The 18317-nt window shown below is 35.3% G+C and overlaps 1 protein-coding gene across 1 annotated transcript; it reads right to left on the reverse strand.

Moving 5' to 3' along the window:
• Positions 1–1513: 1513 nt before the first annotated feature.
• TRAM1L1 (translocation associated membrane protein 1 like 1) lies at positions 1514–4070 on the reverse strand. Its single transcript, XM_060654306.3, has one exon. It carries the CDS (start codon positions 3920–3922, stop codon positions 2810–2812), a length of 1113 nt encoding a protein of 370 aa, XP_060510289.1. The 5' UTR covers positions 3923–4070; the 3' UTR covers positions 1514–2809.
• Positions 4071–18317: the final 14247 nt, after the last annotated feature.

The following is an 18317-nucleotide window of genomic DNA, read 5'->3' on the forward strand; positions in this document are numbered from 1 at the left end:
TTAAGGAATAAAGTTTGGCAATCACTGAGGCCAATAAATCAGAACAGAATCTCTAAATTCAAATATCACACATACTTTTATGATTTTTGCAACTTTTGGTGATTAGTTGAGTTTTCATAGGGTTAATAAATGCCTGCTTTAATAATATCTGGCATAATCATAATGGAAATTTTGTTTCCACGTGGTCCATTTTGACAGAACCCAATTGTCACAATGAGATATATTATAGCACGATTTTTTTGGAGTGTACTATTAATGAGGGACTTAACAATTTGTATTGCAGAATGTCATTTGTAACATTGCTTTCATCATATATTTGGCATACATTTATACTCTGGCAACTCTTATTTAATTTTTACGAATAGTTGAGATGTACATGACATCTTTCCCCTTTTCTCTTTCAGTAACCTTGCTGCCTTTCGTGAACCCATATTTTACAAGAAATTTGCTGTGCCTTTTTCCACAGGTGAAGCATATAACCTCACCTGACCAATCAATCCAGTATACCCTTTATCTAAATGCGTTCACTAAAGGTAACTCTCAGTATTCTGAATTCCAGAAATCTGGTTTTCTCTCTTACTCTCTACCATGTAGTGTGCAGATATGAAGTCTAGAATAGCTGTAGTCATTTGCTACCAAGCAGAAAGTTAATCTGAGAGGGATAAAGTCAAGAGAATCCCAGGGAAATTCACCTGGGCCTTAATCATATTTAACGTCAAACCCAATTTAACTCTTGGCATTTTTAGTTACATAAGATAACGATTTTCTTGTAATCATTTACCAGTTTAAGTCAGTCCTGCACTTATTTTCAGATGAGTATATAATGGATAAGAAATTTGTTACCAGGAGTGGGGTTTCAATAAAAGGCTAGAATTCTTTCCAAGTAAGGGAAGTGAGAAAGACCACTCTAGACAGAAGTCGAAGATCTTTGTTTTACAATTGCACAATGGTTGGTTAAAGTGGAGTTATTGTAATTTGGGTCTCAAGGCATGTGCTACTAACAAGACAGCATTAGGCAATTGAGGGGGAAAAGTAGGACAATGGATTCTATAGCCTAAAAAGAAACAATCTTGCTTTGTTATGCACTTCTCAAACCAAACATAAAAGAAAGATTGGCCAAGAGTGGCTCCCCTGTCTTTCCTCTGTAATACAAGCATAGTAAGTTTAATTTTCAAGGACCCCCATAATTGTTAAAGCTGAATTACCCACAACAGAAGGCTATCAAAAGCAGAGAGATGAGAGACACTGTGGGGGAAAACAGAGAGAAACAGAAAATATACAGTCTTGGGGTTCCTGGGTGGCTCGATGGGTTGAGCGTCCCACTTGGGCTCAGGTCACGATCTCAACAGTTCATGAGTTTGAGCCCCGCATCAGGCTCTGTACTGACAGCTCAAAGCTTGGAGCCTGCCACAGATTCTGGGTCTCCCTCTCTCTGCCCTCCCTCCCCCACTCACACTCTGTCTCTCTCTCTGTCTCTCTCTCTCTCTCAAAAATAAACAAACATTAAAACATTAAAATATATATATATATGGCCCTATTCTAGCATAGTTTTTAAACATTGTCTCCTAAGAAAAGTATAAACACTCACATTATGGTGGTTAAAATGAAGGTTAAGACAAGGCAATAAATAAAATAAATACCCACTACAGCCCATTCTTTCTATTGGCTTTGGTAAAGATACTACCTATATATCTACATATACACATACACTTTAGTATACACACATATCCAAAATAAGGCTCATACAGATGAACATTTCCCAATTAAAGATGGAAACAGCACTATCGTTATAACATTATTTTTGAAAAGCCTTTCATAAGACTATACATCCCCCTAATTTGTAAGTTACTTAATGTGTTGTGTTTTCCACACGGAATTATCCACTCTTTTTATAGATATAAATCAAGTAAGCATTGGTTTTCAAAATGATTTACAGGTTAAACAATATTTTTCCAAGATGCTGTGGATACCAAACTTATAACAAGCCTCATTAGGAATAATTTTTAATAAACAAAGCAAAAAAAAGCTAAGTCTGATTTCCTTTTACAGTAAATATTTAATTTTTTTTCATTTCTAGTTTACAAGTGTTTACAATGGACAAGAATGTTTTTACCTCTTCAGTAATACTTTTATATTAATTCAAGATATTTTGATTTAATATATGGTAATAAATCTTCACACATTCCCCATTAGTATTTTTTTTTTTTTTATTTTTAAGGGCGATGTAACACTAACAACCACTACCTATAAAACGCATCATTATTTTGGTGGCTTTACAAATTTTTTCTCCAGTTGTAAGTTCTAAAAAAATAAAAATAAAAACAAAAATAGAAATAAAAAAAAATTGTAAGAGAGGATACTGAAAATGTAACAAAGTTGAATTCCACCTCCATAATATTTCCACTTTATCCTAAAAGAGAACTTTAACAAATACGACATTGCTATAACAGACCACCTTGCTAATGTTATAAAAGATTAGCAGGAGCCAGAAATTGTGCCGCTGATATGCGGAATTTGGTAGTTATAGCTACACATCATTAGGAAATGTTCAAAGGGAACTAAACAAATTATGGTGGTGATCCCTGAACCATTTGATGATGAGTCGCTTAATCTATATCAAAATTTTTTCCACTCATGATGATCATCCTCTCCTCAAATACCTTTAAAAAAATACATTACACAGTACAATATCAGAAACCAAAGACAGCACAAACTATTTTCAAGAAGAGAAAAATCTCTAGCACAGAAAGGTATCTTGTAGTAAAGAGCAGACTTCTTTGGGGACCATAATCGATTAGCTTGCAATTCATTATGAAGATTTCTCTTTCTTTTTATGGGGAGAGTCTACTCTGTGTGAAGCTGCCACACCATTTTCTGTCCCTTTTCTAGAAGACCTCCCTTTGGTCCGTTTCTTCTTCACACTTGGGGCCTGAAGAGTAGCATCTTCCTCCATCCACCTCTGAAGTTGAACATTAAATAAATTCCATGTTATGTATGCCTGGATAGTGCAACTGGAGGACAGAACAGCAATTTTAGCTGCCAACACATTTACGTTCCCAGTAATGCCATCCGGATTCCGATTCTGCCCTCCGGCCAGGTGAAAGCCAACAGTCAGTACAGAAACAATTAAAGTCACAAGTCGACCCAAAATAAACACAATTGCCCATAGAGAAACCTCTTTCTGATACTTTTCATCGCTAAAATAAAACAGGTCACAAATGTGGGAAAGTAATTCCACGAAATAATGCATCATCAAGAGAACGAGTCCTAGATGGTTCAAGTACAAGAGGTAAGCTCCAGCGATGTGAAAGAGGTGAAGGCCAATGTAGACAAGTTGACGAGGGATATCTTGCTTTTTGGTTCTCTGGAAATAGAGTTCGGGGAAGGCATGAAACCAGTAAGCCAACTGTGATATGTAGAAAAACTTCATCTGAAATGTCATCATATTATGGGGATGAGCCCTCCATAAGAGAGTTGGGTCTGCCAGACAGTTTTCAGAAATTAGAATGAATGTGCCCCAAATACAAGAGACAAGGTAGAATACACTGAACTGACCAGATTCATTAAATTTGCTTTGTTTCGGTTTGGGGAACTGCATTCGCCTGTTAATTTTATCCAACACATACTCCTGAATTGTGGCGTGAATGATGATTGCCACTAGCATGTAAAAGAAAACCGTGGCCAGGTCTTTGATGCCGTAATAGTAAAGGAACTTTGATTCTGTGGCTCGGTCTTCTGCTGCAGGGAAGGTAACGCTGTGCTGAAGAGTAATAAAAACGATAGACGCTTCTGCTGTTCCCTCGAACATAAGCCCCAGCACGAAGAACATCCCCACACAGGCGACGAGGTCCGCATGATTCTGCAGGATGAATTCGTGGCTCAGGACGGGGGGGTTCTTGGTGCTCTTCTTACGAAACGCCATGGTAGCGCCTCCCAGATACTCACCGACGAGCCGCAGCTGCCTCCCCCTGGCTGCTCCTCACAGCGCCGCCGCTGCCGCAGCTCCGGGGGCTTCACTTCCCATCCCTGAGCCGGTCCCGGGTCGCCGCGGCCGCCCAGAAAGAAATAAATCAAAGGCAAGGGCCGAGCAGGACTGAGCATGCGCACCAGGGGGACGGCGGAGGCAGGAAAGGAAATCGAGCGCCGCGCCCCTGCCCGGCGTCAGGCCCGGGGTTGCGAGCGTTGATCTCGCACGTTGATCGTCGCCTCTTGATAGCCACTGCCGCCGTCGAGAGGCTCCTGAATTATTTTCCAATGGCATCTTCCTTAGTAGTCATGACAAAGCAGGGCAGCACTCTGGGTGTTCTTCATCAGGATGATTATGAAAACAGCATAACAGTAATAATGATAGAAGCAAACTCTCCTAGTGCTTAGCATTTACCAGGTGCTGTTCTAAGCACTTCGCTTATATTTATAAATGTATCATTTCGGGAAAACCCAATGAGGTAAATACGGGGTGATAATCATTTTTTTAAAATTATTATTATTATTTTTTACAGATGGGAAACTGAAGTACAGTGAGGTTAGGTGAGATGCCTAAGATCACACAGCTGGTAAATGTCAGAACCAGTAATTGAATCCAGTCTGGATCCAGAGATAGCATGTGCTCTTGACTATTGTACTGTATTGTGCATGATAATATACCTATTGTACATAATAATATTGTACATAATAGTTTACCTATTATTGTATATCATTCACTCGTGGAAGTATTTTATTACAGCAACAACAAACCATACTAAAAAATAACTCCCTTGTTAGCAATAACAATTGTGGCATTAATTGTATTTATTATATTTTTAAAGGTGGAGTGATGGTTGGAAGGAGAGAGCTATTTATCAGTTCATAGGAAAGTATTTTGGCTGTAAGACCCCAAACTGATTTTACCTACTCTAGCAGATAAGAACCTCATTTTTCATTTTTTATGATTGTTGTATATAAATTTGCTAAAATACACGTTTGAAAAACAGCTCATTTTTTTAAATGCTAATGGCCTTGCTCAATTCAAATTTCTTGTCGGTCTTCAAGTTTCTCTTGGAATCCACAGCATTTTCTTGTTTCTTCTGGGTCCCATGAGACATTATCATTACTGATAGTTAAAGTTTGAAGTTTGGAATATACATTTCAGAAGGAAAGTACTACATGATATAAAGAATGAAGCGCACGTTAAATTTAGAATGGCCAAATGCCTTTTATCACTGTTTCTCTGCAAGCTGTGCATTAACAAAAGATGCAGTCCAACTGGTGTAATTACTTTTAAGATACTGAACAAAATACTCTGATCAATGGACAGTGTGCTTGCATTGCCTAAAATAGCCAAACAGTTACATATGGAATTTGTTGCGGACAGTGTTCCTGAGTTAGGAAAAGTACTACCTATTTTACCACAATAAGAAGTCTCTATTTGGTTTTCCTAGCTATTACTCAGCTCTTGGTTCTGACAGCTCAATTATGAGTACTATTTGAGGTTAACTAAATCAGTGAGGAATGACAAATAGAGGTGCAAAAATTAGGACATCAAGAAATGAAAAAAAAAGATCAAATTTGTTGAAAGCAGCCAGGAGGAAACAGTGAAAGAGAAGAGCGGTGCCTTATGGAAATTATCAAGAGTTTATTCAGAAAAATACATATTTACCTTTTTGAAACTAATTTTAAATATAGAATTCATCAGTCTTTCTATAGGAGTATACAATGGCTGTGACCGTTTTGTGGCATACTAACTAAATATAAAAAATGCTTGTATAATTCCTGAGCTGAAACTTCTATTTATATTTCTGTTTGGCTTATTTTTGGTAGGCTTTCCAACTCTACCTCTGCAAATGCAATAGGTTTTGCCTTCAGATAATGTACATATCAAAGTGAAGAGCACAAATACTTATGCGTAGATGTGAAATGTTATTTTATTACTAAAAGGAAGGCCATTATGAATTAGTTTAAAATTGTGTATAAATAAGGGTGCCTGGGTGGCTCAGTTGGTTTAGCATCCTACTTTAGCTCCAACTTAACTTGGTGCAGTTTCTGGCTCACCAAGGAGAGAACTCGTGTTGGTTCACTTACACATGGAGGGGACACTTACGAAAAGCCTGGAAACCTTGCTGAATTGAGGAGAGACAGGAGTTAGGAGATGCTGAGGCCACTGGTATTTGCTAGGCATAGTAACTGCAGAGAAAGTTAGGTGATTCAAGTGCTCCAGAACTTTGCGTAAGTGTTCTCTAGATTCTGCTACTAGTATTAAGTCCTACATGCATAAGGTTAAAATATATGAGGCCAACCAAAGAACGATGGAGGAAATATACAAGTTTCCAAGAATCCCAACAGGACTAGGAGACTTTTAAGTTTGGAACAATTAAAAATTAGAATTTTCGGGGCAGAGGTGGTGACTCAGTCAGTTGAACATCCGACTCTTGATGTTAGCTCAGGTCATGATATTACGGGTCGTGAGATGGAGCCCCCTGTCAGGCCCTGTGCTGACAGCATGGAGCCTTCTTGGGACTCTCTCTCTCTCTCTCTCTCTCTCTCTCAAAATAAATAAAGAAACATTAAAAAAAAAGAAATTAGAATTTTCTGGGAATACTTGTGAAACTCTACTTTCAGTAGACCCAAGGAAAAAGTAAGGCAAAACTTGCCCAAAGGAAAAAGCTAATTCACATTTGCCCACATGAAGTTTTTAAGAAGTCTTGAAAGGATCAAGGTGCCCTGCAAGGATCTTTACTCTGCCAGAAAGATCCAGCCCTCGACAGTGTGAAATTCACATTGTCTAGTATCTAATAAAAATTACGAAGCAGAGGCTTGTTCAGCTGGAACTATCCATCAGAATGCCTGTATGTGGCCTCTCCATATGGTATTGTCATAGAGCAGGGGCTATAGGCCCCAATAATGAGTTTTCTTGTGAAACAGGCAGAAATTTTATGGCCTTTTGTGACCTACCATTAGAAGTTAAATCATAGCATTTTTCTGGTCAAAGTAGGCACAAAACTTTCAGGTTCAAGGTAGAGTAGTATAGAATAGTAGTATAAGGGGAAGGTGGGGAACATAGACATCACCTCAATAAGTAGTATACCACAGTATTTGTGGGTAATTTTCAGGTATCTACCTTCTTTCCTTTGGTAACAAATGTTTCCTTTCACATTAAATATACACTGTTTCTCCCTTCTGCAAACAAAAGTGTCTTGCCAATATAGCCACAGTCTTGTTTATTACCTAGGAACTTGAAAGCTAAATTTGATCCAGGCACTGAAGGGCTCCTTGGGTTCTTTCCTTTGTTACACTTGTTCTTCATCTGAAGACTTGTGAACTAAAGAGAGGTTTCTGGCACCCATACACCAAAGGCATAGGATAAAGGCAATAGACAGTTATATTCAAGATGTAGGCTCAGTCCTCTTCCCTGGGAAATGGTGAAAGATAATACATGTGTGTGTATATATATATATATATATATATATATATATATATATATATAATGTATAATACATATATGTATTATACATATATATAAAAGATATATATAGAAGATATATATAATATATAATAAAAGATATATATATAAAAGATATATATATATATAAAAGATAAAAGACCCTAGAGGCTAAATAATGTTAATTTTTTCATGTTAATTTTTGTTTTTCTGATATAATTGTCGATTATACTATTAATTATGGAGTATCAAATATACCACAGTACTTCAAGAAATTAACATTCCATCAAACACCTTCCAGTAGAACCAGGAGAAGAATGGAAGGCTCCATGTCTATTGTCAAATCTTGGGAAAAGTATGTTTTAAAATGCTGTATTGATTTTGTTACATGAAACACTTGATTTAAAAAAGTAGGTAGAAAGTTGCACTATAATTTAGATACTATATCTTAAATCAATACTAATAATTAGTTCTTTTCCTTAGGTATGCAATATAACATTTTGATGTTAGTATTTTATCATTTATTATTTATATAAATAGCTTAGCTAAAAACCTCTTTTCAATTACTTATGCGTCTTTTTTTTTAGCATATGTGCTGCTGAAGTGAGCACACTATGTGTCTTTTTGAAATGTGATTTTCCAAAATAGATAAACTGACATTGATTCTGAATTTCGATAAGATATGAAGTACATTCGGAACTTTATCATATAGACATTGCCTCATCTTTTAATATTTTTCTATCTCACAATGTAAAAAATATGTTTGTATACCTTTGTACTAAAAACCTTCTAATCATTCAAATTTAGATAACTCAAGTAAATGAAATAAATATCCAAATACTAGGGATGACAACTGGGTGTTATGTGGAAGCATTGAACCACAGGAAAGATACCTCAAATACCAAGAGCATACTTTACACACTGTATGTTAGCCAATTTGACAATAAATTCTATAAAAAAGAAACACACTAGAATTTCATAGCATTTAAAGAAGTAATATATTGGAAAATAACTGCTTCAAAAAATCAGACCCTAGTCACTTTAAATCAATATTTGTAATTAGCATAACAAGTAGTCATAATTAACTGTGATCACCAAATTTTTAGCTCCATTAAGCAAAGCATAATACAATTTAGCTTGTGCGTGAAATTACAAAGTCTCTTGAGATTTGACTGATTCAGTCTTGAGTAATTCAATTAAAGAGATATTTATTATATTTAACTCATTTTTATAACTGATAAGACATGTGAAAACAAAGACTGCTTAAAAACACATTCTGCAATATGATTGAATATTTAATTTCTAAGGAAAAACCTTAACATAGCATTTCTAAATTCTAAAACACCTTTTTGCAAATGTTTTTATTAGTTACCTAGCAAGTAAAAATAATATGAAGCATTGTTTAAGGATAAACTCCTAAAATAGGCTATTAAAGGCAGTCTCTCACTAAAATTGAATAATTGGTAACAATTAAAAACAATATTTAGTAAATTATTTTGTCAAGTGCCACTTTCATTGAGCAAAATAACCTCGAACCCACCTTCATGGAGCTTACAAGGAGATTTAGAGGACCTGAACATTATACATATAATTGGCAGAAAGATAGTGAAAAATGCTAGACAAGGAAGATGGATAAGACAATGAAGCAGAATGTGTGTGGTTGCTTTTGATAGGGTAGACAGAGGACAGGGAAAATTTCTTTGAATAGGACACATTTGAATAGAGAATGCATGAAGTTAGAGAACACCACACAAGTATCTGGAGAAGAATGTCCTGTGACATAGCAGTCCAAATGCTTTGAGGCAAAGGCAAGAATGATTGTTCCATAAACAGCAGAGGCCAGAATAAGAGTGGAATGAGAGGGCTGACAAAGGTAGAGTGGTGGGGCATACCATGTAATGCCTTGTAGAACGTGGTAAGGACCTTGAAGTTTGGTCTAAGATTGACAAAAAGACTATTTGAGCATTAATTTAAAGGGGCACTTTGGCTTCTGCATGAAATAACTATTTGTGGAAGGGACAAAAGTACAAAAGTATCACTGCAATTTGTAAACATTACAATTGAACTACTGTATTTCATGACTCTTTTTTTCCTTTCCTTTTTTTTTTTTTTAATATCTAAATTTGGTGCTGCCTATGAAGTCATTAAACAGATGAGGGATATTCCCGTAATCCTAGTATTCCTCTATTTTTTTAAAACTCATTTGGTTACATAATGCATATGACGTGGAATATAATAGGAAACCCCCTATATGATTTTCTACATTTAGAAAACAATGCTGCTACAATTATGTCTATGTCTTTGGTAGCCATGTTCAATTGACCAGTAGCCATTTCCTAGATGAATTCTTCAAAAGACCTACTTTGACAGAATCAATCCCTCTCCAATGATTTCTATAGGATTTCCCAAATTTTTTTCTCTCTAGGGGTCTGTATGTACATATATATACACATATATATATAATAGATATATATGATATATGAAATAGATATAAATAAATATATAATATTTATAATATTATAAATATATTATATATATGAAATATATGTAAATAAATATATAGTGTTTATAATATAAATATATATATGAAATGTATATATATGAAATATATACATATATATATATATATATATATATATATATATATATATGAATTCATGGAACCCTGGGTGGCTCAGTCAGTTGAGCGTCTGACTCTTGAGTTTGGCTCAGGTCATGATCCCGGGGTTGTGGGATTGAGCCCTGCACTGGGCTCTGTGCTGAGCATGGAGCCTGCTTAAGATGCTCTCTCTCTCCTTCTCTCCCTCTGTCCCTTTCCCCAGCTTGCGCTCTCTCTCTTTAGAGAAAAAAAAAAAAAAAAAAAAAGAACTCAAAAGTTAAAGTGCCATGAAAAGTAAATGATCATTTTAGCAGTATTGTTGCAATTCTATTTTGATGCTAATATAGATGGAAAATTCCATAGTATCTTAACTGTTTTAAAAACTTTGTGAACAGAGTTAATCTAACTTCAATAAGCCACATATATGATAAACATTATTTTTATACCCATTGTAAATGCCATTACTTTCTATTTCTGCATGAAAGAAATGATTCTTAGAGTTACTTAAAGCATTGACAGATTCTCCTTTAGAGAGATTTATGATGTTGACCTAAGGGTCATAAAACACTAAAGTAATTTGAGAATCTTCTGAGGTGGCTATCCTTTGAAGTTTTGTGTTTTTTGGGTTTTTGTTTTATGTTGTTTTGTTGTTGTGTTTTATTTCTAATTTATTTGTATTCTGATCCTTTAAACAATGCTTCAAAATATATGCTGAAAGAGACTAATATTCCTTTATGTATTGCTAGTTTATATGATTAATTTAGATATGCTAAGTCTGGTAATAGAACACTTATTCCTAATTGTTTAAAAGTGAATAATGATTTTTAGGAATATCCAAAAATTATAACTGCCCAAATAATATTAGGAAATTTTAAGCAGACTGGCACATTATACTGTCCTTTCTCTTGATGAGGACTTTCTCATTCAGTGAGAGTCTTTCGTCAACTCTTTCATTCTTCCGTTTATTACACATGGATTAGTGCTGAATTTCCCCATCTAGAAACTCTGCTACATGATATAACAAAACTCAGTTAGAAGAAGCTTTCTCATGCAAATATCCCAATGCTAGTAAGCATAAAAATGGATTATTAGTGAGCTTGAATGAAAAAAATATATTTAAGTTTGTTTTTCCTGAGGCTTTGAGAGTTAAGTCATGATATGAAATTGATTCCTGTTTCCAGAACAAAATGGCAACATAGATTGCACCTGATCTCTCCACAAAAATTTCTCAGACCTATTTCTCCAAGATTTAGATTTCCTAGTTTCATGCTAATTCTGTCCAATGACTGTGCAAGCAGTTAATGATGAAGCATAACTATCCCCAGCTGAGCTTAAAGGAAGCATAGGCTCATTTACTATATAGAGATAGAAAGAAATGGGAGTTACCATTTATTGAGAGATTACTCTGGCCTTCTACTCTGCTCAGTTCTTTATGTATGGTAGAGTTCATTTAATTCCCATAACAATTCTTTAAAGTAGGTACCATTTCCTCCACTTTAAAAATGAGGAAACTGAAGCTCATAGAGGATCGCAAATTGCCAGAGTGAAAGCAGGAAGTTGAGCAGTCTAACTCAGGATGGAATGTTTGTTGCCAGAAAATTGGTCAGCCCACCACCAGCTCTGTGGAAAGGACATCATGCGGGCGAGGATGAGTGATGGGTATCTGTTTTTGAGGTTATTTAGAGTTAAATGACTTCAGGGTTACTGGGGAGAGGGGAAGGGGCTCTTGTGACCTAAGTCACCTGGAGCACAAGGCAATTTACGGGCAGAGATGGATCTTTCTTGTGGCATTCTGTATATGGTATAAATATGAAGACAACACTGGAAGGAAAGCAGAATGAGGAGGAGGCTGATTTCCCTTGGCCTCTGGTATCCAGATGGCTGGGGCCAAGTGCAGGGAGAACTTTTACACTGTGATTGCTGCAGCTTTTCTGGCTATTACTATCCACTGACCACTCTAGCTACAGCCCCAGTTCTGGACATACTGAGCACATAGATCACATTGGTGGCACCTTCGATGTCCTATAAACCCCTGTTTGCCCCTGAAAAATATATCTAATAATTTTTAACTGTTGGCAGTCACAGGGACATATAGTTGAGTGTGACTTTCTTAGTATTCATTTACTTATATAATTTAAGAATATGTAATGTTGCAAAAGAAAACCAAAGCTGGAGACATGACAATCCCAGACTTTAACCTATACTACAAAGCTGTAATCATCAAGACAGTATGGTATTGGCATGAAAGCAGACACATAGATCAGTGGGATACAATAGAAAACCCAGAAATGGACCCACAAATGTATGGCCAACTAATCTTTGTTTGACAAAACAGGAAAGAGTATCCAATGGAAAAAAGGCAGTCTCCTTAGCAATTGGTGCTGGGAGTACTGGACAGCAACATGCAGAAGAATGAAACTGGACCACATTCTTACACTATACACAAAAATAAATTCAAAATGGATGAAAGACTTATATGTGAGATAGAAAAGCATCAAAATTCCACATGAGAAAACAGGCAGTAACCTCTTTAACCTCGACCACAGCAACTTCTTACTTGACAAGTCTCTGAAGGCAAGAGAAATAAAAGCAAAAATGAACTATTGGGACCTCATCAAGATAAAGAGCTTCTGCACAGCAAAAGAAACAATCAACAAAACTGAAAGTCAATGGATGGAATGAGAGAAGATATTTGCAAATGACATATTGGATAAAGGGTTAGTATCCAAAATCTATAAAGAACTTATGAAACTCAACACCCAAAAAACAATCCAGTGAAGAAATGGGCATAAGACATGAATACACACATTTTCAAAGAAGACATCCAGATGTCAAGACACATCCAGACACATGAAAAAATGCTCAACATTATTTATCATCTGGGAAATACAAATCGAAACCCCAATGAGATACCACTTCACACCATTCAGAATGACTAAAATTAACATCTCAGGAAACAACAGATGTTGGTGATGATGTGGAAAAAGGGGAACCCTATTGCACTGTTGGTGGGTATGCAAACTGGTGTAGCCACTCTGGAATACAATATAGAAGATCCTCAAAAAATTAAAAATAGAACTGCCCTGTGACTTAGCAATTGTACTACTAGGAATTTATCCAAAGGATACAAAAATGCTGATTCAAAGGGGACACATGTACCCCAATGTTTATAGCAGCACTATCAACAAGAGCCAAATTAGGGAAAGAGCCCCCCCCCTCCCACACACACTGGAATACTACTCGGCAATGAAAAAGAATGGAATCTTGCCATTTGCAACAACGTGGATGGAACTGGAGGCCATTATGCTAAGTGAAATAAATCAGTCAGAGCAAGACAGATATCACATGATTTCACTCATATGTGGAATTTGAGACACTTAACAAGTGATCATAGGGAAAGGGAAGGAAAAATAAGTAAAATAGAAAGGGAGACAAACCATAAGAGACCCTTAAATACAGAGAACAAATTGAGGGTCGATGAGGGGTGGAGGAAACAGTTAAATGGGTAATGGGCATTAAGGAGGGCACTTGTTGGGATGAGCACTGGGTGTCATACATAAGTGATGAATCTCTGGGTTCTACTCCTAAAGCTAAGACTACACTGTATGTTAACTAACTGGAAAATTAAAAAAAAAAAATAAACAATGTGCTTATGATTTATGGATTATATATTTTTCAATTTTTTAATGTTTCTATTTATTTTTGAGACAGAGATAGAGCATGAGCAGGGGAGGGGCAGAGAGAGAGGGAGACACAGAATCTGAAGCAGGCTCCAGGCTCTGAGCTGTCAGCACCAAGCCTGACGCAGGGCCCAAACTCACGGACTGTAAGATCATGACCTGAGCTGAAGTCGGACGCTTAACTGACTGAGCCACCCAGGCACCCCTTATGGATTATATTAATCTCATTTGCCTTGAGGTATCATATATTTACATGAATGAATAAGTTTCAAGTAATTTTTAATTAATGAATACTGTGTATTATGGACATTTTTGCAGTTAATCAAAGCCTTTAATACATGCTAAAATGCCTTAACTTTTAGGGATTATAGAAAAAAAAATTCTAAAGGAGCAAATAATCATGGAACCAAACTGCAACTGAACAGTGACTGAGATAGGGTCAGTGATGAGAGAGAATAATAGGAAATTACACATGCAAAATACCATAGTGATAAATAGCATAGAAATTGTGTGAGCATTGCAATAAGCCTGCACAACCTTATCTCTTGAATACTGATCCATAAGGTGGGGAAATGCTTTCTACATTCAAAAGTGATGTTTCCCTTTATGTTTAAGTTTTTGAATGCCTAGCAATAATTTTTGCAACAGGTTATTGGCAGACTTTATATTTATATTTATATTTCATCAAAAGCAATAACTGGATGGAATCACATTTTATCAATCTTGGTATCCCCATTGCATTGAATAGTGCCTGGCACAAAGTCCTTAGTACATATTGCTGAGTAAATGTTTTAGAAATTAAATGGTGCCTGCAGAGAATCAGATTTACAACTGTCTTTATAATGAAATATGTGAATAAATAAATGAAATTGATTGGCAGCATATTAATTGCCTAATCAGGTAAAGAACATCAAACTCAGTATCATTATGGTAGTACTGTTGCAATTTGGCTGAAATATTAGAAAGAAGATCTTATGATCAAAACCTTCACGTAATATATGAATCTTCTCCGTAGCTCCTGCTGTAGGTAGTAAGGTTTTTTTTTCAAATTTTTTAATGTTTATTTATTTTTGAGAGGGTGGGGAGGGGTAGAGGGAGAGGGGGACAGAGGATTTGAAGTGGGATCTGTGCTGATAGCACAGAACTGTGAGCACAGACCTGAGCTGAATTCAGACACTTAACCGACTGAGCCACCCAGGCACCCCTGTAGGTAGTAAGTTTTGTTTGGGTTACTTACTAGTGAGGAAAATCAACCCTTTAGTTGGCAGTTCATTACATTTCCAATACTTGCAATAATTTTGAGGTTTCCTCACACTATCTCAAAATTGCCCTGCTGAAATATACATTCTCTTAAGCATTTCAGTACATATTAATATATGTGTATGTGCAGTTTTGTATATATATATGTTTATATACATGTGTGCATACATGTGTGTATGTTTATGCATATATATACATATATGGGTATTCCATCCTTAATTATATATGAGTATATATACATACACATACATATATATACATACATAGTTAAGAATGGAATTTGAATATTTTGAATTGTGCTTAACTTTAACATTAAGAAATAAGTATTTCTCTGTGATATAATTTTAAAAACACTCTTTTAATGACCATGAAATAGACTATAATATAAATGTACAATTTCCATATTATTTAATGTTTATTTTCATATTTTTGATTATAATAAGATGTAGTGAAAACCAAAATATAAAGTTTTCCCATCTGAATTTTCTTTTAAATGTTTACAGAATATTTTGAATGTGCAAACAAATTTAGAGAATATAATAGAAAGAGCATTTATATTCCCAATGCACACATTAATTTTTTTTAACATTCTTATATATTCGTGGTCTTTTTTTAAAGGAGCTATGACATTATGAACTCAGTTTAAACCCTTTGTACCATAATCAATGAATAGTATTTTTGGTATTTTAAGTGTTATATATGATATCGTACTACACCTTATTGCACAATTTAATTTTGATTTACCCAACATTCATTTACAGAAATGAAAAATTCCATCCACTTCGTTCTCATTTTTAACTACTAAATGGAATGTGAGTAAGAAGAAACCATTACTCTCAGAAGATGACAACATTCAGGCAGAGCGACAGCAACTGTGGACATGCCAGCTGACTCCGGCTTTCAGCTTTTCTTCCCAACTGCTGGTTCCACTGACCAGCAGAATTTCCCTAAGCATCTGGCTGTAAGTTTTTTTAGCGTTGTCAGGTTTTACACACCTGTCTATGAGTTCTCCCTTTCTGATTCTTCTTTGATGGTCAGACATGCAAAGCATCTGGAACTTTCCTACAAACTCAAACCAACTATCTCTCACCGATGCTTCAGCCCTTCACTGTCTCTGATCCTCCAAATCCCTTCAATTACCGAGATTTTCCCTTCCCCAGTATGTCCTATATTTATGTAAGGTCTAATTTCTGTTGTAAATCATCCATTCTCATAAAACATTTGCTCTATTTTCCTAAGTAAGTACTGACTGATACACCATTTATGGCTGAACGTTTATCGTCTATAGATGTAATTTTCTATAGTGTTTTTGCCATAAATAAGCATAAGCTTATGATAAACAGATTTTTTTGCAATAAACCCTAAGAAAAAATCAATTACTAAAATTGTAATGAAGATAAATACATTAAAATTTAGTTTTGATTTTCAGTAAGTCTAAAATTATTGAAAAGTGTCAAATCTTATAACACCTTGTTGTGATTCTTCCTATTGTTAAAAGCACCTTGTTCAATGATTTTATGACACTAATTAATATTATTATCTAGCAGACTACATGTTCATTTTATAGACATATAATCACAGATACTAGTCAAACTGCTGATCTGACACATCATTCAACTTTGCTGAATCACTAAAAAATTAAAATGTCCTTTTTAATTAGAAAGTCCAACAATGGTCTTTTAAAAGATATTGCAACATTCATCATGAAACAATCCAGCATATAGTTTTTATTTATTACTATTTTCAAAAATTAAGTGTTTATTTTTGAGAGACAGAGAGAGAGAGGGAGAGAGAGAGAACAAGCAGGGGAGGGGCAGAGAGAGAGAGAGAGAGAGAGAGAGAGAATCTGAAGCAGGGTCCAGGCTCTGAGCCATCTGCACAGAGGCTGATGGGGGGCTCAAACTCACAAACCATGAGCTCATGACCAGAGCCAAAGTCAGATGCTTAACCAACTGAGTCACCTAGGCACCCCAGAATCTAGCATATATTTTTTAATGGAAATATAATTCACATAACATAAGATTCATGTCTGTAAAGTGTTCACTTCAGCAAATTTTACTATATTCACAGAGATGTGCAAACATTAACACCAACTAATCTTAAAATATTTTCATCACTGCCCTAAAAAAATTCATACTCACAACAGTCTCTCACAACTTTTCTATCTCAGCAGACTCTAATAACCATCTATTTTTATCCATCTTTTAAAATTTTTCATTTTATTTATTTTTTATTTTTACCCATCTATTTTTTATTTTAACTACCTATTTTTAGCTCTATGGAATTCTCTATTCTGAGCATTTCATATAAGTGGAATCATGCAATATATGGCCTGTTGTGTCCAGCTTCTTCCACTAAAACAACCCAATGCATGTTTAAAATATTTTGTTCTAGGACATTTACACATTTCCCAGATTTAATTGAGGAAAAAATAAAATGAAGTTTTTGTACTGCAAACATATTATTTATATCTTGAGCGGCTGCCTTTTGGTTTTTAGTTGTCTTAATGACAAAGGAAAGAAAATAATCCAAGTAATGTTCCTCTCATAAGAATATAATGTAGATTAGATAGTGGGTCAAAATAGGGAGAAAATAGTAGGAGAGTAGTGGGAATTTAACAGCTTTGGCTCAGAAAATAAAATCCTGAATAGTGACATCTGCATACTTATACTGATGCCTTCATCAGTGGGCATGGTTTATTCAAAATGGCCACAAATGTTTGCAGCTCCTCTCCTCAGGGGACAGTGTTGCCCTCAACCCTTTATTCTGTGCTCGCCATGCAATTTTCTTTGATGAATAGAATGCAATAAAAGGGATGCTATACAAATTCTGATTGTGGAGAAGATTGTTGTAACTTTCTTCTATCTCAGAAAGAAATGATTTGAAGATGTTAAAATCTGTTCAAGTTTGCTATGTATGGATTATTTGATGTCTACAAAATATGATGGGAAGTTAGGTTTCTTCTGGTCTTTAATCAGTTTATTTGTTGAACAAACATTTGTTGCTGAAACGACCATTGACATCACACACCATGTTGGTCTTACTGAGTTCTATTCCATCAAAACAACTCTCATGGCACTAAGTGACATGGAAGGTATTCCAAGTTTCTGGTTAAAACACAAGGTATGAAAATCCAGTTTTTGGTAGATTGAATCTACAAGTGAAGTTTGAAGTCTAACCTAGAGAAGAAAGTTCTTTTTTATGTAGTAGTTCTAGGAACAATTAATTACCAATGTCCACTTTTTTCTTGGTTGATTTAGGTTGTGGACAGTAATTAATTTTAATTAAAAAAAAATTGTCTTACATACAATACCATGAAATACAAATACCTTGAAAACCCAAGTCTACAATATGTTAGCAAGGG

This window comes from Panthera onca, chromosome B1 (assembly GCF_046562875.1).
Source record: "Panthera onca isolate mPanOnc1 chromosome B1, mPanOnc1 haplotype 2, whole genome shotgun sequence".
In the NCBI taxonomy this organism is placed as follows: domain Eukaryota; kingdom Metazoa; phylum Chordata; class Mammalia; order Carnivora; family Felidae; genus Panthera; species Panthera onca.

What these genes read in the sequence shown, in the direction of transcription:
- TRAM1L1 (XM_060654306.3), bottom strand. Translation starts at nt 3,922, where the DNA reads ATGGCGTTTCGTAAGAAGAGCACCAAGAACCCCCCCGTCCTGAGCCAC.